The 22,576-nt window shown below is 47.4% G+C and overlaps 1 protein-coding gene across 3 annotated transcripts in view; it reads left to right on the top strand.

Annotated features, from left to right (window-relative positions):
* TBC1D2 (TBC1 domain family member 2) overlaps window positions 1-22,198 on the top strand; it is a 23,526-nt gene extending 1,328 nt beyond the window's left edge. Inside the window, exons 2-15 of one of the 3 annotated variants that reach the window (XM_009635261.2) lie at window positions 244-410; window positions 2,132-2,637; window positions 3,291-3,423; window positions 4,321-4,462; window positions 6,602-6,738; window positions 7,355-7,542; window positions 8,683-9,069; window positions 9,905-10,015; window positions 11,666-11,853; window positions 14,110-14,580; window positions 16,282-16,402; window positions 18,380-18,565; window positions 19,195-19,316; window positions 20,000-22,195. In XM_009635261.2, the coding sequence (XP_009633556.1) occupies window positions 2,230-2,637; window positions 3,291-3,423; window positions 4,321-4,462; window positions 6,602-6,738; window positions 7,355-7,542; window positions 8,683-9,069; window positions 9,905-10,015; window positions 11,666-11,853; window positions 14,110-14,580; window positions 16,282-16,402; window positions 18,380-18,565; window positions 19,195-19,316; window positions 20,000-20,201 (2,796 nt within the window). In that variant the 5' untranslated portion in view covers window positions 244-410; window positions 2,132-2,229 and the 3' untranslated portion in view covers window positions 20,202-22,195. The other 2 variants (XM_035890813.1, XM_035890814.1) reach the window with 2 other exon arrangements.
* Window positions 22,199-22,576: the final 378 nt, after the last annotated feature.

Below are 22,576 nucleotides of genomic sequence, written 5' to 3'. Positions count from 1 at the left end.
CCGGTCGCCGCCGCGCCGGGCAGCGCAGCCCTGTGCCAGGCTCCAGCAGCCTTCGCTTGCGCCCTGGCGCGGTGCAGCTGGGCTGGGAGGCGCTTCCGCAGCGCTGAAAGGGGCGGGGGGGCTGCCCTGTGCTGCTCACACCAGCAGATCCGGAACGGTCTGTGTAGGGCTCACCCTCGTCTTCTCTTTCCATTGACGAGTCAGCGTCAGAGCCGCTTTCAGCTAAATATCTCTTTCAGACAGTTCCCGGGCAGCGACTGGACCGAGGGCAACTTGAGGCAGAAGCCCCTCTTCTGCTGATGTTGGATTGGTTTTGGAGGCTGCGGTTACCTGCTTGGTGGTGCCTGGAGCAGCAGCTCTGCATCTGCAGAGGTGACTTCCAGAGGCCTCTCTCCGCTTCTCCTAAGGAGGTGAGATCTTCTCTAGAGTGCTTTGCAATGCAGACCTGACATGACTCCCTATAACTGTGTGCTTGAACCCCAAATGCTTGCTTGGTCCTGTTCACAGTCTGGACCCATGCTCTGTCGCACTGGCAAGTGGTAGAAGTGTGCTGGAGCCTTCAGAGAGTACAGGAGGTCCTTATGCGGGTATTGCCATAAAAGCCCCCAGGGTCTGTCAGGGAAAGCCGAGACTGCTTCCTCCTGATGATGGTTCCTTTGTGCCAGGCAAAATTAGCTTGGAAATGAAGCTTTCGGGTGTTTGTTTCAGAAGCTTAGCCCAAGCAGCACCTTCATGAAGTGTGCTTGTTCCTGGCATGTGTGAATGTGTTCAGCCGCAGGATCCATGGTGTCAGGGGAGTGAAGTGAAAGAAGTTCAGTAGGTTTCCAGAAAGAGTGAACATTATCTATAGTTGTCTAAAAATCTAATGTGGGTACAGGAGGAGGCAGCAATAAACACGATGGGGCTTAGCCAGGGCTAAGGGTAAGCCATCTTTCAGTCATGAGGATAAGTCGTTCCGAAGAGCGTGAATTTGGGCAACATCTCTCTCTGCTCCACTGTATTAATCTCTATTTACCTATTGTCACACAGCTGGCTGTCGTGTTCAATAGTTTTGTGTCTGCAGGTGGATTTGTAGTGACTTAACACTGCAATGATTTATTTGCTTGCATATTTGCTTCACATATGTTAGTGTCTGAACCAAAGTCTCTGGCAATCTTTTCATTTATTGACCCTTAAACCATGCTTTTACTTAAGAAAAAATGTAAGAAATTGTTTATAGGTATTTTTCTGAAGTGTTGTTAGCTTTCTTTATACAAGGGCCCTGGGTGTCTGCAGCTCTGAGCAAAAAATCTCACCTGCCCTATGGTTAAGCACTTGAAAAAGTGCCCAGAAACGTGGCAGAATTGCCAGCCTTGCATATGATCAAAATCCATCTGAATGTGGACCTGAGTAGCTGGCTAAAGCTTTGAAGCCATCCCCTTCTCTGAGAGGGAAGTTGGACTAGACATCTCCACAGATTCCTTCCAGGCTTATTTTTTGATCTTTCGCTTGCGCATTGTGTTCCTTTTGGGAACTCAGCTTTGGCCACTAAACAACCAAATCTCTTCTGCAAGGACCACAGAATTGCTTTCTCTGGTGCATAATCCATCATATGAGGCCTACTGGATGGAGACCTAAGACACGGCATGCAGGATTTTTGACAGCAGTCCTCAGCTGATGCAAATGATTTCTAAGAATGCTGCATAAGGCTGGATTTTTCTCCAGACACCATGGTTTAAAATACTAGCTGAACATTCAGTGGAAATGCCAGGATACACTTACTGAAATCCCTTGACCCAAGTATGTGTCCCCCAGAGCTTTTTACCTTGCCCTGTTTTCTGCAAATGTTACTTAACATTGTTGTCTATGGCTTCAAATGCCCTGGCTATTCCTATTGATTTGGTATGTCCACAGACTGTACTTATTTTTCACTCAAGAGATTGTGGTACTGCATCTTGGCTGCTAGTCCAAGCTAGTTTAGGAATGGAAAAGGGAGAAGACAGATACATAGACGTCATCTGAGCTGAGGAAGGCAGGGAGCAATGACCAAAAGTAGAAGTCGGGAGACCTTGGCTGTGCAGTTTGAAAGCCAGGGAATGTTTTTTTGTCTTACGCCAGATCTGAGCTTATTCCTTCTTTTCATTTGCTGCAGGTCCTGTAGCAATGATGATATAGTCTGCAACTGCTGTTACTTAGTTACCTAGAGAATTTCCTCCTTCAATCCAATACTGAGTACATTTCCTGAAAGAGATGAAAAAAGGACCAGAAAGCGGAACTCGTCCCCTTGCTGCTCCAGGCAATTTAGTGGAGTCACATCCAGACAATAACAGCAGCGATGGAGCCTCAGCGAAAGAGAAAGGCACGCTTTCCTCTGCTGGAGAACTGGAAAACGTACAGCTGAAACCCAGCAGAGAAACATCCAGAAAAAAACTCTGTGGCTATTTAAATAAGCTGGGCATCAAGGGGCCAATCAAGACCTGGAAGTCTCGCTGGTTCTTTTATGATGAAAACAAATGTCACTTACTGTACTACAGAACTGCACAGGACATCAACCCTTTAGGGTCTATCGATCTCTCCAGCGCCAGCTTTGATTGCAAGGTGGAAAATGGGGAAGGGGTTTTTGAGATCAGAACACCAAGCAGAGCTTTTACTTTGAAGGTAAGGGACAGCATCTTCTTGTGGGGGCTGTTATGAAACATTCCCAATCAGGACAGACGTGCTTCTGCTAATATACCTCTTAGCCTGAGTTTTACTTTAGTCCTCCCAGCCTGGACCATTACCATTTGGACCTACATTATTTGCATTGTTTTGGCAAGACTGGGACTACATTACTTGTGAGACGGCCATTGTTTAATAGGAGTAAAACCCAAACTGGGTGCTGAATTAAAATCATTGAGGAGTCCTGCAATCCACGTGTCATTTGCTGAACAGAAATGAGCTCCCCTGTCTAAAATGGCTGCTCCAGCAGGAACCTTTACTAGTTTTTTGTCTGCGAAAATTGCTATTAAGAAGCTCTGTGGGTGAATCCTGGCTAAGTCAATCAGGACATTTCTGCTTACCCTTGGAGCATAATATTCCAAAAAACATTTAAAATGAGGTCAGTGGTCCTCCGAGGTTCTGTTACTAAGGCCCCACTGAAGATTTACTCTGTCCTCCCAAATCAGTGTTAGGACCAGAGGATATAGCTTAGGCTTGATGTAGCTGCCCTTTATTTCTGCTGACTTGGGCAGCAAAGTGGTGGTCAGCTCTACAGGATGTGCCTCATGCTCATGAGATTACTCCCCTCACCTTCCTGTTCTGTGTTATGTTAGGCAATCAGCAAGCAGGCAATGGTGTACTGGCTGCAGCAGCTACAAATGAGACGTTGGGAATTTTGCAATGCTCAGAGCAGATTTCCTGTGGGCAGCTCCCAGCTTGTGAATGAACCTCTGGCTGGCAGAACAAGTAGGTATCACGTATGTCTTTTGCTTTCAGCCCCCCAGTGATGAAAGGTGCTCCTCGTTTGTAAGCGGGCAGAGGTTTCAGCCAGGTTTTTAAATGCAGGTGCTGACTGTCAATGCTTGGTCGGTGTTTGGAACTTCTGGCCTTATTATGGATGAATGTGAATGGGCTGTCTCCTAATACACAACATGTGGCTGGAGATGCCCAGGTATCTTATGATCATGAATTCCCTCTTGGTTTTCCTCTCTCATGTGAAGTGTGCGTATTTGGTATATCCCTGTCCTCTTGCGAGGCCTGTGAAATTTACAGCAAGCGTTTTTTCAGCGGTGATGGGATGAAGATGTGCATTCCTAGCAGTGGGAGTACACAGGCCGGTGGATCAGGGGAGGGCACAAGCAGGGCGTCCACCTGCTTAGTTATGACTAGATGCACATTTTGTTAGAAACAAATAAAACCCCCCAGTAAGTGTCTGCTCTAAAAGGTTCTAGGTACCTTGGTATTTTGCTACAGCAGGCAATAATTTGGTAACAAACTGTGTTTGTGGAGTGTTACCTGCACATTAAAACTATCAAACACTGGTTGGAATGAGGGAGAAGAACAGCAACAGCTTCCTTATTACTTTAAGCACTTAAAGTTTGATTGTTTAGTGTTAGTCATTCTCATATACAAATGATTGAAGTCACTTGATTGTCCTTGAATAGATGACTGTTTGTACATGGAACTTTCTGTAATTTGACCTAAAACTAGGGAAACCTGCTCTGCTGTCCTTGTTCCACCTGGCCAGTTGGACATAGAATGTATACCTGTAGTATAATGTTGTGGCTCTCAAGTTACATGAAGGAGTCCAACGGAATTCTGTCTTGCTCACTTGCTTCTGTGTCCTGGTTTGTTTTTACATAGGTGGTGTTGACAATGAAGACTTCCTGCCTCCGGTGAAAACACCAACAGAAGCAGTGGGTTTAAAGGCAGCATCTTTGCCTGCACCCCAAACATCTACTGCTTTGCAGAACATCTCCCTTAAGCACCCTTGGACAGAGATACAGTAAGTGCACGAGGAGAGTGGTGGTGCAGTTGGCATGCTGGCCTGCCACTTTGTGCCTTCTTTGCCTGTCACATATTGTGTGAAATGGGACTCTTGCCTAGGTGGAAGGGCCATGAAGCAGCTTTTTGAAGGATATTCCAGGTGAAAGTAAACTTACTGCCAGATGGTCTTTCACATTCCTCTGTCCCAATGCTTTTCACATCATCTAGCTCTCTTAGCAAAGATCCTAGTGGCAGGCCTAGGGCTTGGTTAAGCTTTCTTCTGTGTAGGTAGTGGTTTGCATGCCTTCTGTGATGCATCTGCACATTGCTCTTGGAAGGGCAGACAGGCAGGTTGAGCTGTACTCTGTAGGTTAGTGATAGAAGCCCATTAGCACTTCCCAGTGGTTTCAAAAGACCTTGAATGCAGTGCACTCTCTAGAGCAGGAATTCCGAGCAAAATGCGCTTGAGCCTGTAGTATGGACTGACACTACACAGCTTGCTACACCTTGCTGAGTTTCAAGTACGTGAATATTCCCACTGCCTACAGTGATGCTGCTATCTGCAGTTGTGATGTGTAGATCCATTAGGGCTAAAAGTTACAAGCCTTGGGCAGTTACAGTTGGACAAAGACAACTCCATGAATAGAAGTTCTCCTTAAGTGTGTCCTGGTCACTTATTTAAGTGCAACCAAAAATGTGTGAGTGGCCACAGGTGTGCTAGATAGCCTGGCACCTGCCAAATGTTTTTGGTGGGGAGGTAGGCTATAATTTTTTACTACCACTACTGTGGCTGGAATCTGCTGCCAATAGGGTGAGAGATCCCTTATGGGACCAGAGGATCAGAGTTGGCTGTACTATTTTGCAGGGTATGCATTCTCTCCTCCTCACTTTGATTAAAAATAGTATGATCATATCTCCTCCCCCTTACCCAGCCATGCTTTTTCTAGCTTGATTAACAATTGCCTCTTTTCAGCTGTAAATTATATTGCTCCCCTCGTTCTGTGAACATTTCTTCAGGCTCTATCACTATCAGGCTGGGTCTTCATGAGTGTAGCGTGTCTGATTTCAGCTAAGTTCATCAGATCCCTGAGCTGCTGCTGCCTCAGAAGAAAAACAAAGTGTGGCATGAGGTAGAGAAAAGTAGGAAAGTTGCACTGGATGAGTGCCAACTGCAGACTACAGGGAATGAAGGTCTGCTGATCTTACATGCCAGTATGTTCCCTGAGGTCAGAAATGTCTGCTTTTCTGCTGTAGAGCTTTACAGTAACAAGGCAAAAGGAGAACAATATCTAAAGATCAACTCAAAGTAGCTGACGTTGAGTCTTTTGTAGATCTCAAAACAAGGGGCTTGTTTTGTTTTAGCTGATGGATAACACATGAGGAGAAGGGAAAAGACCTGTGTGGTGATAGGCATGTGTCTCACTTCCCTGTATAGGTTTTACAGAAAATACTTGTGCATTTGTGGTTCTGCATGGTGCTGTAAAGTCATCTCTTAGTGCTTCTGGCAATGTCTGGTAGCAGCAGCTGTAACAAACTGGTTCTGAGTCTGATTGTAGTTTTGTTACTGAATCTCTTTACTACATCAAAGTCTATTGAGATTGTTGTGGCAAGGTTATTAAATGTTCAGAGCACGGGACCTGTGGCTGCTTTAAATGTGATCATTGCAGCAGTTTTGGCTGTGCTGTAGATAGCTGAGCTTTTCTTGGCACCTGGGGATTTCTGCAGTGAACTAAGGAAAGGCAGGGAGGGAGGAGGAAGAGGAGGAAGGGGGAGGAGAAGGAGGAGGAGGAGAGGGAGGGAGGGAGGGAAGGGAGGAAGGGAAGGATGTGGTTGGTCTACTGTTACCTTTGATCCCCCTGTCCAGCCTGATGCATTTATGTACAGGATTCAAGCACATGGGGAAAGATCTCCAGCTGATTTACATTCTTGTGCTGGTACTGATTTTGTGGCACCTTCCTGATTTACACCACTTACAACCTTGCTCCCATCAGATCCACCAGTGCCGTGAACATTTTCTTGGCACATGAAGGAGATAGGTTTTGGGAGGAGAGGTGGGATATGAGGAGAGGTAAGGCGTTGAATAGTTTGAATATGCACTGACTGCAGTGATCATGACTTCTCCTGTTCACTAGGCTGTCTTAATCTCTTTTTGTTTCAGAAACACTGTCTACAATATCTGTGGCTCCAAACAGCTCTGGGGGAACAATGGGAATGTCTTTAGCTTCAGTGAATTCCAGGAGCATCCTGAGAACCCGGATGAGGAGCAAGAGGCGGAAGTAGAGGCAGTGTGTGCAGGTGCTTGTTACTGAGCTGTGTGAGCTGGTCTGAGTATGATGCCTTCTAGCAAGGAGTCAGACTTAGCAGGAAAGGGAGGGAGAGGGTAGCAAGTTATCATGGGACCTGAAAACTCTTATCACATTGTCTCAGGTCCCTTCCTGTGTTGTTGGCACAAGACTGACTCTTTTGGCTGCTTTGGGCTGCGTCTGTCTATCTCCTACCTCTGGAACCTTCTTCAGAGGCAAAAATACGATCCATGGTGCCAGTCCATTCTGGTATTTCTTTGAGGTAGAATTTAATTGCTGCATGGTTACAGGCTAAGCTCAGCAGCTCCACTGGATGCTTGGGAAGTTACCTCTCCATGATGATAACTTGCAGTTGCTGTATGCAAGAGAGATGGGTGGGTTGCGAGGTGGCTTAACAGGTACCATAAAACATCATGGCTTTGTGTATTCTGGGGGTGCCTGTGGTTGATCCCTACTGTCTGTGTTTCAACCCTGTGGATCCCAGCAGGTCAATTTTCCTTGTCCTGTGTGTCAGTCCCCCCTGCTGAGCTGTTGTGAGTCCCCCCATATCAAGATTCAGGTTACACAGAATCAGAGATTCTGTGTAAATTAACACTATTTCCCTTCAGTTAAGGAGGGAATCCCAGAGAATGGAAGGATGGAACCCAGGCTGAACTGGGCTAGGAAAGCCAGGTGGATGAACAGTGGCTTCCTGGGCTTGCCTGAAGAACTGTCCAGGGAGAGGAACGCAATGGATAAAGTGAGTGTCCTACAGCAACAGATCCTGACACTCACAGAGGAAGTCAAGTCACAGAAGGTGAGTGTGGTGAAGAGTCTGCTGCTTCTAAGGGCAGGGCCTTGAGACTGGTCACAGGGACTCCTTTATACCTCGATGTTAGGCTGAGAAGTGCTCAGCAGGCACTCACTGGGGACCAGCTGAAGCTCTTCGTGTTACCCCTTTGTACATGCCTGGTTGTCCCCAGCTCAAGGGAGAATGGGCTGTCCTTCAGCCATTGCTAGGAAGCGCAGCTAGCAGATGGGCTGGAAAAGGGAGGTAAAACAAATCCAAGTGTGCCCTGCAGGTATCTTGCTGGTGCCTTTCCATTGCTCAGTGAATGTACAAAGTACAGTCCTGAATATGTGCCATGACACTGTCAGGAACTGCCAGGCTGAGTAATACTGTTAACAGCAGGTCATTCTTTTTGAACAGTGATCCACCATTAAGAGGGGATCTGTCTGTAGAAGTCAGCATGTGGATCACTGCAAAGGCTGTCTCTCCTTAATGGTACTGTTCTTCTTCACAAGCCTGGAGGAATGCCAGGCTCTCCACTAATGATGCTGGTAGCTCCTCCAGCCAAAGAGACAGGAGAGCCAGGTCACATAGTGGGCAATCAGTTGCATCCTTGGTTTGCTTCCTTAAACAACTGAGATGGCAGAGCCTGAATCAGCAGCATGTTGCTGGGACAAGCTTTTGTGCTTTCATGCGGAATGGAGCAAGGGAGGAGTCTGGCAGAGAGAACATCAAAATAGATATAGCAGTTTCCTTCTGATAGTGCAGATAGATGCAGACTGTATTATTTCCCTCCTTTGTATTTTACCACACTGCTGAACAGATCTCCAGCTTCTCTGGTCTCTGCCGGGCCTCCCAAGAAGGAGGACTGTAGAAAGTCAGAATTCAGACAGTGTGACCAGCAGCTTGTCAGCAATCCACCTAAAGTCAAATCATCTGTGGCCTGCTGCAGAGACCTTTCAGGCTCAGCTCTGAGAGCAGACCTTCTCTATTAGTGAATCACTGTGATTTCAAGATTGCTGTATTCAGTTTTGCTTCTGAAAGGAGTCGATTTCAAGATGCTGAGCACCTTTCATTGTTCACTTATGATTAGCTGGGTCTCTGCTGTCCATGCTCCCATTGCCCTGGGCAGCACTGTGATCTAATGGCTTTGGATTCCCTTTCTAGGAGCTGGTTAAACTTCTCCACAAAGCTCTGGAAGCAGCCCAGCAGGAGAAGCGAGTATCTAGCATGTATCTCAGTGCAGCAGAAGATAAGGACAGGCTGGAGCTGGTGCGCCACAAAGTGAGACAAATCGCAGATCTCACTGGTCGACTGGAAGCTCTTGAGCAAGAAAAGAAGGAACTGGAGCAGATACTGACTCTGAGAGACAGCCATATCCAGGAACTCAAGGAGCATGTGCAGCTGCTGATGGAGAAGAACCATGCCAAACAGGAAGTCATCATGGCCTTGACGGAGCAGATGGCCCGAGAGCTCTCTGACCCCCTGCAAGAAGCCAACACTATAACTGCAGAGACATTGTACAAGCAGCAGGAGGAGATTGAGCACCTGAAGGTGTGTGAGATGGCACAGGTCATTTGGGGGCTCCCATTTCTGTGCCGTCTGGTTCAGTGGGAGGGTGTTCCTTTTGGGAAGCACAGAATATACTTCTGCTAGTTGCTCCATCTGTCTCCAAACCAGAGACAGACTGGAAGGGACTCACCTGATACCAACAGGGCGCTCAAAAGCATCTTGATCAGTTTCTGCTTCAGCTCAGAGCCTATTTTGTTTGACTTTGTGTCACCATTCAGTGCCTGCCTCTTTCTTTGCTCTTCTTTTATTTCATAGCTGCAGTCTCACTTGCTGCCTTCACTAGATTTGTTCCTCTGTGTTTTCCTTTTGCAAACAGTTTCCCAATACATCCTGGTTCTTTCCAATCCAGCCTGTTGTATGTCACTATATGTGTAGTTATAATGACCAGTTAGTGTGGGGTGCAGAATTACAAAAACAGCCACTTCTGCATTGTTGGAGAGTGTTTTTGCTGCCAGCCATGGGGCTGAGATTTGTGTCAGTTTAAAAAAAAAATAAACCAAACCACATATATTCTTCATCTTATTTAGGTGCTTCTCTGGCTTTATATCACCCAGATGTCTCTGTGTTTTCTAAGAATGTACATGCAGTGCACTTAGCATTTTCAAGCGTCTTGTCTGTGCATGACACTCCTATTTGATGTTGTGCCTTGATTTCTTTCGTAGGCAATATTTGTCCTGGGGAGTGCTGTCTTCTCCCCAGAACACAAAATCGTTATTTTCTTGTCCTTAACACAATCTACACCTCAGGTCACTGAGCGGGGACGGGATTCCAAGCCCCTCAAGAACTCTCATTGTGTGACTGTTTTGCTTTGTGGCAGGATGATATTGATGCATACAAAACCCAGAACCAGTTTCTCAACTCGGAGATCCATCAGGTTACTCGACTCTGGACAAACATTGCTGAGAATGAAAAAGCCCTTCTGATGAAGGTAAGGCAAAATTACTTTTTTTCCTTGGTGAGAGCTGTTACTGATTTCTTTCCAAAGTTGGCACTGGAATGGATTTTTGTCCAAACCACACCAGGAATAAGCTTTCTTCCCAACATGTTTTTGTAGTGTGACCCTTTTTTCTGCTTTGTGTTGTTCCCAAATTAGACATGATAATTTTCATTTTTCAATAAAAGTAAAATACCTACAAAGCTTGCTCTTAAGGGTACTGAAACTTAACCCAGATTCCTGCATTTCAGCTATGCTTTTGGATACGAATAAAAAAGCAACACTATGCGTAGGGAATCAGAAAGTTTTTCTGAGAGCTGGCAGCACTGACTGAGCCCTGGCTCCATCTAGTCTTGATTTCTTTACCAGGCTTGGCACTGCCAGGTGGCAGCACTCTCAGGTCCTGCAGCTAGATCAGAGTTCTTGTGTTTTCTTAATCTCTGTTATTTGTAGCCTTGTAAGTGTACATAACGTGGTTATTCTCAGACTTGTCTAATCCTACCTTCTGGTCCTGAACCACTTCCCGAGGCTGGTGGTGTGTACTGGCATTTGTTCTGTGGGTTTTTTCTGGGTTTTACTTCCCAGGGTTTTAAAGTATGTCTCTGTAGTCTTGCATTCTGGAACAGGGCAAAAAGCTGCTTCTGAAGTGTTATTGCCATTCTTACATCTGTTTGGTTTCTAGTCCTTTGAAACCTGCCTACCTCCTAATTTACTGCCCTTCTCTGATCCTGAAACTGCTGTAACCTTCAGAAAGGAAGCAATCAGACCAACATGCTCAATGTGAGGCAAAATGCTTATTGAAGCGGTAGTACCAACAGTATTCCATGCTCCTTTCTGTCCCTTCTATATGCAGCCTAATTCTCTCTGTGGTTTCTGTTTTGTTTTTGTTTTCAACTGCTGCTTCCCACTGAGCAGGAGTCTTCATTGAGCTTCCTGTGAGACACTGGGTGAGTCTTGTCACCTGTTTGGCCTCAGTTCCCCACTTGTGGAGTGGGGATTACAGTCCTCATTCCTTTTTTCTGCTTTGTGTGTCCAGGAGTATGGTGGTGGCAGGGACTGTCCTGCTGTTAGAACTCAGCTGGGCTTCATGTGCTTGAGAACTGTTGTGTACCAGTGCCATGGGACTGGGGTTGTTGTGGGGCATGTGGTTGCCTTGTCTGTAGTCCTGCCATGTATCCTGAAAATGGTATTGTCATATAGCTCAGTCCCAGGAGTGGTGTGTTTTGACAGGGTACAGCTCACTGTGGGGTAAAAAACTTGTCTGAGGAGCAGAGCAAAAGCCTGCAGAGAACTCAGCTGCGGTGGTGACTCTTTGGTTGTGTCCTGAGCCGAGCTGGCTGGGATATGGCCACCCACTGATGCAATGCAGTAGCTAAAGTAGGTGATGCTGTAGTAGGTCTCCCACTCAATAAGCCAACTTCTGTTGCACACTAGCTACTGCAGCTTGTGCTTGTTCATAGACCACAGCGATTCTTTCATGGCTGCAGTTCCACTGACTGTAGAAAACTGCTGGATGTGTTTTCAGGAGCTTTGCTGTTCAAGCGTCTTCACTTTATGTGCAGACCAGGCCAGTAGAGAGCAGTGGCAATGCAGGAAGAACCATCAATGAGCCTGCTCATTCATTCCCTTTTATTTCCCCATCAGTGTGCCTGCCTACAAGCACGGAACTGCCAGATGGAGAGCAAATACCTGACAGTCTTGCGGAAGCTGCAGGAGGCTGTGCCTGGCCTGCCCAGCTCCCATGCTGAGTTGGTGAGGAATCTCATCCAGGAAGCACTCCAGTGGGATGTGAAGGAAGAAGTAGAAGAAGGTTTTAACCTGAACCCTGTAAGGTAAGAGGCAAGAGCATGGGGATATCCACACCCTTGTAGGAGTCTGGTTTTGGAGGGGAATGCACAGGCAAGAAAGATCCTGGGACATCTCTGTAGCAGGGACTTGGAACCATGACTTAGGAGTGGAGGTTGAGGAGACTGCTTTAGTTTGGTGGTGTGGAAACCATGAGTATCTGAGAGCAGCATATCACTGTAGGAAAGGGAAGTTAAAGATGGTACAGCTAAACTTTTCTTGGCAGTGGCAGACAGTATGGCAAGTGACAACAGCCATGGTGTGCATGGGAAGTAAACACTGGACATGAGGATAAACTCCTTCTGTAGGAGAGGAGGCCACCTGGGAGGTGAGGGATCTCTATCCTTTGAGGTTTTCTAGTCCCAGCCATACAAAGCCACTGTTGCCTTGTTCTAGTGCTAGGGACAATCCTGCAGTGAAGGGGGGCTGGCATGGAGATTTCCAGAGAGCCTTGCCACCAGTGCTGCTGGCGTCCTTGCATTTGTGTTTATGCTTTCCTGCCCAGTTAGTGCCCCAGTTCTGTAGCAGTTTCCATTTCATCTGGTTGATCAGGCTCACAGGTAGCTTTGGAGATGAGACCCCAAGGCCAGGCTTGGTCTCTCTGTCAAGAATATAATGATATCTTACCATTACCCCAGCCTTTGGACTGATGATATGCAAATCCTCAACAAGCTGTACTATCAGCGCTCCTGGTGTTTTCTGATCAGTAGGAGATTTGCATTGTGTACAGGGAAATATTAGAAGGGACTGTGGATCATTGTTCTTTGGTCTGATGCCCCAAAGCTTAGACAGGCGTACTCTTTGCTGGGTAGAAAACTGGCTGGGTGGCTGAGCCCGGAGAGTTGTGGTCAACGGAGTTAAATCTAGTTGGCAGCCAGTTACAAGCGGTGTCCCCCAGGGCTCAGTTCTGGGGCCAGTTCTGTTTAATATCTTTATCAATGACCTGGACAAGGGGAGTGAGTGTACTCTTGGTAAATTTGCAGATGACACCAAACTGGGTGGGAGTGTCGATATGCTCAAGGGGAGGAGGACTCTGCAGAGGGACCTGGACAGGCTGGATCGATGGGCTGAGGCCAACTGTATGAGGTTCAACAAGGCCAAGTGCCGGGTCCTTCATTTGGGTCACAACAACCCCATGCAGCGCTACCGGCTTGGGGGCTGGAAAGCTGCCTGGCGGAGAGGGACCTGGGGGTACTAGTCAACAGCCGGCTGACTATGAGCCGGCCATGTGCCCAAGTGACCAAGAAGGCCAACAGCGTCCTGGTTTGTATCAGAAACAGTATGACCAGCAGGAGTAGGGAAGTGATTGTGCCCCTGTACTTGGCACTGGTGAGGCTGCACCTCGAATCTTGTGTTCAGTTTTGGGCCCCTCACTACAAGAAAGTCGTTGCGTTTCTGGAACATGTCCAGAGGAGAGCAACGAAGCTGGTGAGGGGTCTGGAGCACAAGTCTGATGAGGAGCGGCTGAGGGAACTGGGGTTGTTTAGCCTGGAAAAAAAGAGACTGAGGGGAGACCTTAATGCTCCCTAAAACCGCCTGACAGAAGGTTGTAGTGAGGTGGGTGCTGGTCTGTTCTCCCTGGTGATAGGACGAGGGGAAATGGCCTCAAGTTGCGCCAAGACAGGTTTAGGTTAGACATTAGGAAAAATTTCTTCACGGAAACGGTTGTCAGGCTCTGGAATGGGCTGCCCAGGGAAGTGGCCAAGTCCCCATCCCTGGAGGTATTTAAAAGCTGGGCAGATGAGGTGCTTAGGGACATGGTTTAGGGGTGGGATGGCAGGGTTAGGTTAATGGTTGGACTTGATGACCTTAAAGGTCTTTTCCAACCTAAACGATTCTATGATTCTATGAAAGCCTTTGCAGTCCCTTCCTACAGAACTGTCTCTGCACTAGGACATGGTAGGGAGAAGGTACACAGGTTAAGCTAGATACTCCCTTAGGTGCAGGGGAGCAGGCAAGGTGAGAGAGATCTGATGAGGTTGGGTTGTAGCTCAGAGCTAAGTTACACTTGAGTTCATGTGTGTATGCCATTGCTGCAGGCTGTTTTTTCTCTCCAAGGCTCTCAGACAGTGGGCATGGCAGGCTCTTACATGCAGCTGCCAGGGAAGTGAGGGCGTACCTGTGCTCCAGCATTGGTGACAGAAACCTGGTAGCAGGCTGTAGCTGGCCCCAGGCAGTGTGTAGCCCTTAACACAGGTATCAGCACTGTCCTTTGAACTAACCTCTGCCTTGTGTCCCTCTAGTGAGTATGACGAGTACGGGTTTATGACTGTACCCGACTATGAAGTTGAGGACTGGAAACTTCTGGCCAAAATCCAAGCCCTGGAGATAAAGTCCAACAACCTGCGGAGCCAGGAAGTAGTGGAGAAGCCCCTCCGTGACAGGTGGAACAGCGTTGGAGAGCTGAGCCCCTCTGCAGAGCTGAAGAGCCTGATCCGAAGTGGCATTCCAGTGGAGCATCGTCAACGGGTCTGGAGGTGGATTGTCAGCCGGCACTGCAGCCACCTGCCTGACCACTACCAGCGGCTGTTACGGCAGAGCAAGAGCACCGAGCACCCTGCCTGCCGGCAGATTGAGCTTGACCTGCCCCGCACACTGACCAACAACAAACATTTTTCCTCTCCCACCTCCCAGCTCATCCCCAAGCTCCGGAGGGTGTTGCTGGCATTCTCCTGGCACAATCCTGCCATTGGATACTGCCAGGGACTGAACAGGTGAGGAGTTAGGTATGCTGCTTCTTCATGGGATAGCACTGAGAAGATGCAGGCTCTAGGCTGTGATTCAAGCAACCCCAGGCTCCTTGCTTGCTAGAGTTCTGTCCTGGCTCTAGGTATTTTCCTGCATAATTTTCCATTTAGTGTCTTTCACCCAGTGTTATTGCTGGGATCAAGCAAACAGCAGGATGCACTCATTCGGCATCTCCATAGTTACAGAATAGGAACAGCTATAGGAGGTAGAGTGAGGCAGTCTCAGAGTAACAGCGTGAGGCTGGGGCTGAATTTCTAAGTCTTAATGTGCTCAGCAGAAGAACACCCTGGCGATTCCCCTTTTTACTGAGAAGAGTTGGAAGAAATGTTGGGAAGTGTTAGAAATGAGGGAGTTGCAGCAAATAACATGAGGAGAGGCTGAGGAAACTGGCGGTGTTCTGTTTGGAGAAGAGAAGGCTCAGGGAATCTAAAAGCTTCTTTCACTTCTCAAAGAAGGCTATAGGAAAGATAAAACCAGACTTCTTAGAAGTGTACCACCAAGTAAAAGAGGCACCAGGCACTAGCTGCAAGAAGGGAATTTGTGGTTGGACCTTTTCACATGAGGAAAGTCTGTGTAAGCTATTCCTGTTGTTCTTTGGATGGTCTTCAGAAAGACATTTTCTACTGTAGAGAGCCCTTGATATTAGGTATCATCTTTCCAGTCTGGCTGGAAGGGGCTAAGTCAGAGCTGAAGGGGTTAAGGGCTGTAGAAGTATGTATGGGAAGGTGAGCTATGTCACATAATACGGAGTATCTCTGAGTGATCTCTTTCCTGCATTGAAATAGCCAAAATCAGCACATTGCTGATCTTCAGCAGATCTACAGAATATCCCATTAGCTGGGGAGTCTGTGTCATGGTTTAGCCGCAGCCGGGAACCAAGCACCACCCAGCCGCTCACCCTCCCCCCGAGTGGAAAAAGTAAGGAAACTCGTGGATTGAGATAAGAACAGTTTAATAATTGAAATATAATAACAACAACAACAATAATAATAATAATAATAATGAAGGAAAACAACAAGAGAGAGAAACAAAACCTGAGAAAAAAAATAAGTGATGCAAGCACTCACCACCTGCTGACCAACATGCTGCCAGTTGTCAAGCAGTGATTGTTCCCCCAGCCAACTACCCCCAGTTTCTATACAGAGCATGGTTATATGGTATGGAATATACCCCTTTGGCCAGTTTGGGTCAGCTGTCCTGGCTGTGCCCCCTCCCAGCTTCTTGTGCACCTGGCAGAGCATGGGAAGCTGAAAAGGTCCTGACCAGTCTAAGCCCTACTCAGCAGCAACTAAAACATCAGGGTGTTATCAGCATTCTTCTCACACTAAATCCAAAACACAGCACTATATCGGCTACTAGGAAGAAAATTAACTCTATCCCAGCCAAAACCAGAACAGTCTGGCTTTGTCACACCACTTCTGTATTTGATGCTACCTTGTTTGCTGACAGAGGGAAATGGGAAAGAAAATCACAGCCCCATGGTGCCTTCAGAAACCCACAGAACGGATCACTTGTCTTTCTGACCAACTGTCCTGCCACATTTGATGTTTTGGACACTCATGGAGCTAGAGATATGCCAAGAGGAATCTCAGATTCCCCAGTTCCTGTTCTGGCCTATGTCTCCTCCTGCAGTGTTGCATTGCCTCACCATGTCTTGTCCATCACAGATTGGCAGCTATTGCCCTCCTGGTCCTGGAAGATGAGGAAAGTGCTTTCTGGTGCCTAGTCCATGTTGTGGAGAACCTAATGCCGTCAGACTACTACAGTGATACACTGATAACGTCACAGGTGAGCTGGGCACCCTCACATCTGCTTGGACTGTGATACAGTGATTTACAGTGAAGGTTTAAAAGCAAGCAGTCAACTTGCAGTGTGATTTCTCATAGGACAGTGATACCACCTTGCAATCCCTTCCATTGCAGAGGTGTTGTAGACTTGAGAGTACAAAGTTGTTACACACACAGGAGCAGCAAAATTGATCCCCAGCACTAGGAAATTGGCACCACTCCTGAGTAATCACTTCAAGGTCAGGTTAGTCAGAAGGAAGGTGCCCATTAATTGCACAGTTACTTACATTAAGGAGGACCTAGCAGAGGTGAAGCAACAAACGCTGATGTGTAGAACTAAGTATGAAGAAGGCACCATTCTGTAGCCCTTCAGATGTTTCTTTGGAAACTGCACCCTATCTTTGGGATGCCATGTGCAGGTGGAAGAGAATACTGAGATTTTTATATTCACTGTACATGCCTTGGTTCATGATCAAACACAGTGTTAGTTCTGGCTTTGGGGTTCCCTGCAGACCAGAAAGCCCTCTGGTCATTTGATGTAAAATGTTGTTCTGTGAGTAACTTACCCTCCTGGTTCAAAGTCACTGGATTTTAAGGTTTTCAAGATGCGTTGTATCAGATATACTACATCCTCACAGGCAGACACAGAGCCAAGAAAAATCCCATATAGTTCCATGGAATTGTAATTGTGTGCCCATACTGTTCACACCCAGCAGTGTTGACCCTGGCTGTGACCTTGGTGTCTTTATTGTGTGTGGTCCTTTCAGAGAGAAGAAGGTTGTATCTGTGGGCCCACAAAAGAGGAGGCTACAAGCATCAGTAGCTGAGACGGTGCCACTGAATTGGTTGACTACTGGGATAGTGGTGTGCTGGTGGAGAGGCCAACCCACAGACTGGGGAAGCAGCCAAATCACTGTGCAGATAGCAAAATGTCTATCCAGAGCAGGTAGTGTTAGCTGTGAGATTTAATAGGTGGTGCTCAGTACTTGGCAAATAGCAATTGACAGGCAGAACATGGGAGACTGAAGACATAGAGGCTCCCCTACATTTGTTGAGAAAAGATTGTCAGCTACGGGAGGCTTCTCATGGTTGATCTCTGAGAGTCTAGCCAAGACCCACATAAAGAGGAAGGTCTAGGGTGATGCTTTGTGGATTGGCTTGATAAAGTGAGAGCTCTGAGCTGGCTGGGAAACTTAAGGTTTAGCTCTTGCAGATTTTAAAGACCAAGCATATCCTGTCATCTGCTTTGTACCACTGTGCCACAGTTAAGTGGGCTGACACAGCTGGGGCAGTAGTATGATATGGCACAGGGGAAGACCTGACCATGATCTTGCTTCTTAGCACTTCCCCTCATGAAACCCTGGCTGCCCTGAGTGAGATAAAGCCTTCATAAACCTGGGTCAAGGATCTCACCAACTGCATTTCTGTGTCTCAGCTCATCCAACCAGAAGCAGAGCACAGACAGTACTCAGATCACAAAGAGAAGCTAAGTGAGAAGATCATGTCCCACTTGTGAAGTCAGAGGGATTCTAGGTATTTATTCCAGTGGGCCATGTGCAGTCATTCAGACCTGGGCAGGTTTTAATCCCTGTCATTCAGTTGGATGCTCCTGACATCACAGAAAATCCAAGTAAGACCGATGCGTGAAGATGTGTCAGCATTTTCCCTGTTGACTTTGCAGTTGGGAAGGAGTATGATCCTCTGAGTGAGAAGAATGTATGTATCTCTGCTTGTATCTTGGCCCTGTTTCAGCTCCTCACCTTGCGCTGGGTACAGTGTACAAGTACACTGCTCAGTAATTTTGAAGGGTTGGGAGACAAAGGATGCTCTGCTGTTCGTGGGGTGTTAGGCTAGAAGGCAGCAGCAGTGATTACCGTGGCATGCGTGGGCCACTGTCCTGTTGCACCACTCCTCTTCTCCAACACCAGGACTGCTCTTGACTAGGACTTCATTGCTTTTTTTTTTTTGTCAACTTTAGGTAGACCAGAGAGTCTTCAAAGACTTCTTGTCAGAGAAGCTGCCTCGCCTCATGGCTCATTTTGAGCAGTATCGGATTGATGTCTCGCTCATCACCTTCAATTGGTTTTTGGTGGCCTTTGTGGACAGCCTGGTCAGCGATATCCTCTTGCGAGTGTGGGATGCCTTTTTGTACGAGGGAACTAAGGTGAAACATCCCATCTGCACCACCTCTGTGACAGGACGGCAGGGCAATGGACATGCACATGTGTCAAGGAGATGTGGGGTTGAGCCTCTTGTCCTATTCTGCCTGCTTGATGGGGTACCTTGATGCCTCCCAGGCTCTGTGTTGTCTGTGTACTTGCTGCTAGTAGGCAGATCTAGTCTCCGATATTGTGCACAGTATCCCTGGCACTTTTTAGCAGGTAGTCCTGCTATGAAACAGCTCTCTGACAGACCATGGTGTCTTCTGTTCTGTGACCTGGACACAGCTGAGAGTATGACAGATAAAGGGAGCAGAAGACGGGCAGAGAGTTAATATCTGAAAATATGAGCCTTGCATTGTCCCTGTGCATAGGGAGAATGGGTTCTCCCTATGGGTTCCTTTCGGAGGACGTGGTACACTCTGAGGTTGTAAATTAGGATACAGAGGGTCATTCTCTTGGGATTAGCTCTGTGTTTCTTTAGGCCTGCCCTAACACCACCTATTGAGAGCAGAAGCTCAATGTCCAGCCTGCACTGCAGTGCTGTGTGCCCCACACCATGTTTTACCTCAGGAGGGCCTGGTCCCTCAACTGCCTAAGACTTTGTCAACTGAAATACCTTTCAACCCTCCAGGTGATTTTCCGCTATGCTCTTGCGATTTTTAAATACAACGAGGAGGAAATCCTAAGAATTCATGACAGTGTGGAGATCTACCAGTACCTACGCTTTTTCACAAGAATGATCACGGATGGCAGGTAGGACTGGTGGTTTGCAGACGAATGTTCCATCCTGGGTTTGTACTTGCCTGGCTGTTAGGTCAGCCTAAAAAGAGTTGTGACCAGTCTGTTAAGAGACATGCATGTGCACTGGCAAATCCATGGGACGTGGATCAGTTTGTCTCTTTTTGGCTTTCCCTTCATGGTGTGACTTAAAGTCTTCTTGACTTGGGCAAAGGCATGCTACAGCAGAGTGGGCCACAAAGTCTGGGCCAGCCTTCTTTTTGCAGCAGCTGGAACTTGTGCTGCCACTTGCTGGGTTTCTCTCAGCTGTAGTTAGAGTATTTGGGAACACAGCACCACTCACAACCTTTAGTGGCAACACGTGTCTGAGGGGAAGGATTTTGCGATCAGAAGAGCTCAATGTCAGGCATATTCCTCCCCCAGGGACATCTGACCCACTGTCTCCTGACTGGTGGCTTCACACTGGTACCTTAAGAGGGGGTTTGGTGTAAGGCTGTTTAAAGTATTGCTCAAGTTGGTGTTTGTGTGAGAAGGAATTGGCTGTGATTCCTTTGACTCTGCTGCTTGTGACTTTTTTGCTCAGAGAGCTGAAATCTGAGGCCCTTCTCTTTGTCTACCCCAGGATGCACTGGGTGTATCTGTTATCATCTGTTACCAGCCAGTAAATCGGTTCATCAGACCTGTCTTTTCCGTTGTAGGAAGCTGATGAACATTGCCTTCAATGACTTAAACCCCTTCCCCATGAAACTGCTGAGGAACCGGAGGTCAATGCACAGGGAAGAGCTGGAGGCAGAGCTGTGTGAGCTGGAACAGATCAAAGCAGCCTATGTAAAAGAGAGAGCAGAGCAGGGGCCTCAGGACCTGAAGGAGGTTGTTAGTGAAGAGGAAGAAGAGATTTAACAAAAACAGAGTTCCTCATCACTTCCCTCCCACCTTGTAGAAGGTCTTCAGTAGCAACTGTCTGTAAAAGATGGAGCAGAGGGCAAAAGGTGGTCACAGCAGGAGTTCATCTGCCCCACGAAGCAAGGCTGTAGGTGTAGAACCATTTGGGGACCAAGCCAGACTATGTAATGGATTGGAAGATGTCAAAGGAGTTTTATCCTCTTCTGTACTTCTCCCCATTCAGCACACCCTGTACTGTGCAGTTCAGGATTATATCTGAAGGTCCATAGGAGATATCAGTTGTGGTACCATGACAGAAGTTGACATGGTGCAAAAGACCCAGCCAGGCAGGGCTTTTCTACCTTTTCTGGTGGAGGCTTGAAAGAGATCTTTATGTACAAATAAAATCACTGGAAGTAATGAACTGAGAGCACTCCCTCATTGGTACCTAAAGCTTCTGAATTGATCGGGAAGGAAACCTGCTCCTTGAAGGCACAGTGTCTTCGGTGGCTAGCCTGCCAGGAGAGCATGTGTTTTAACATTGCAGTTACTGAGCCATGACACTGTCTCCAGGTGAGTGTTGGGCCTGAGGAAGTCCTGGGAGCTGGAGGACATCTTTCCATGGGACACAGGCTGGGACAAGTGAAATGGGTTGTGGGAGAGCGGAGTTGCCTCTCCAGTTTATTTTGGTTCCTGTGGAAGTCCATGGGAGCACAAGGTGTGTCTCCCTGCTTGGCTGGGAAATGCTGGGAGCTACCCCTCCTCTTTGTTCAGCTTTGAGCAGAACCATCTATGAAAATTAACTCTATCCCAGCCCAAACCACCACAGTCAGCCTGACGCTGGCAGCACTGTGCCTTCCAGAGGTGAGTTTGCTCCATAGAGGAGTTCTCATCTCCGTGTGAAACCAATCACGGCCTGGCTGCAGGCAGGGCCTAATGTTACGGAGACTTTGACTACTGTGGATGCCTGGGTCTTCTGATTGCCTCACACTTGGCCAAGATGAGTGTGTGGCCATCTCTGTCTCACAGTTATGCTCCTCCTGTGCCGGGTTTCTATGCTGATATCCCTGTCTCTGACTCCCATTCATAATGGAAGGGAGGAGGTCTTTTCTGTAGGAGTTTCCAGTATTGAATGTGTTTGACCCATGGAATATGGCACGCTGGGGGTGAACCTGCAAACCACCTGGACTAGGTCACAAAAGATGGCTTGATATTCTTTAGAAATAACATTATTTTCCCCTGAACCAAGGAGCTTGCCTCCATGGGTCTAGCCCACAGAGATGCCCTACCTGCCACTGGGAACGGGGTCTGACAGCCTTCTCCCCACCTTGCAGGCTCACCCATCCCCTGGGCTGGATGCCCTGCCTGTGCAGCTCAGTCCTCCACAGACCCAGGATGAGTTAAGTGCTTCAGACAAATACAACTTTTCCCTAACATGGTGCCAGATCCTGCTTTCCTGCTAAGCGGTACTTTATTCCAGGTGTGCCCACAGTACTGGCACTGACAGCTTCCAGCAGACCCTGCAGTAAGGGGGGGCTTGGCTCCACATTTTCAGACTGACCTTCAACCCAAGCCCATTCAGTGGATGATGCCTCCTTTAAACCTCTTGTGGTATAAAGTCATCAGAGCTTGCAGAGGAAGGGAAAAGAAGCATTCCTAGCCTTTACTGTTCCCAGCCAGGTGGGCCATAGCCAAGATCACAGGCTGTAGTAGGAACAGCATCAGCCTCTGTTCACCTGAGACACATGGTCTGCCTCAGCTCCGCCTTAGGCACAACTGGTCAAATAGTCAGTTTTGAAGAATTACAAAAGTCTGAGCTGGGAGAGAGCTGTGGATGCCAACCAGGCAGCACAGAAGTAATCAAAGTGGAAATGAGGTTCTGGGAGGAGTGGATAGATGGGCAAGAGTGAGGTAGATCCCCTGCACGTCACTGGCAGCTGCACACATTGAAAGTGTGGTATGAGAAGAAAATGTTGAGTCTTTCCACAATATGTCAAAAAAATGCACTGGTTTTAAAATTACGCCACCTAGCTGGAGAAGCTCAAATGGCAGAAGGTTTTTCTTTACAGGTGACGCTGCTAATGTAATTTACTCATACAGTTATGTGCATGGGTGCACACAAATACAGATTTTTGCTACTGTTACAGACTTTTGAAAGGCATTATCTTTTAAATCAAGACCATGGAAATTAGAAGTATACTTACAATTGTGTTTTTCCTTGAGGCTTTTGCAACAGCTTAAAAATACTCTCTTTCATCCACCCCTATGTTTTTTAAAAAAGGCATTATTAGACGAAACCATAGCCTGACATATGTCTACCGTGTATAAATAAACATTGGTCTATGTGGTACGTAATGACCCTTTAAAAAATAAACTTCTGCAGAAGACATAAG

The sequence above is a fragment of the Egretta garzetta genome, unplaced genomic scaffold, assembly GCF_000687185.1.
Source record: "Egretta garzetta isolate BGI_Z169 unplaced genomic scaffold, ASM68718v1 scaffold22, whole genome shotgun sequence".
NCBI classification, from domain to species: domain Eukaryota; kingdom Metazoa; phylum Chordata; class Aves; order Pelecaniformes; family Ardeidae; genus Egretta; species Egretta garzetta.
The sequence above is the reverse complement of the archived record's forward strand: the minus strand, read 5'-3'. Positions and strand labels throughout refer to the sequence as shown.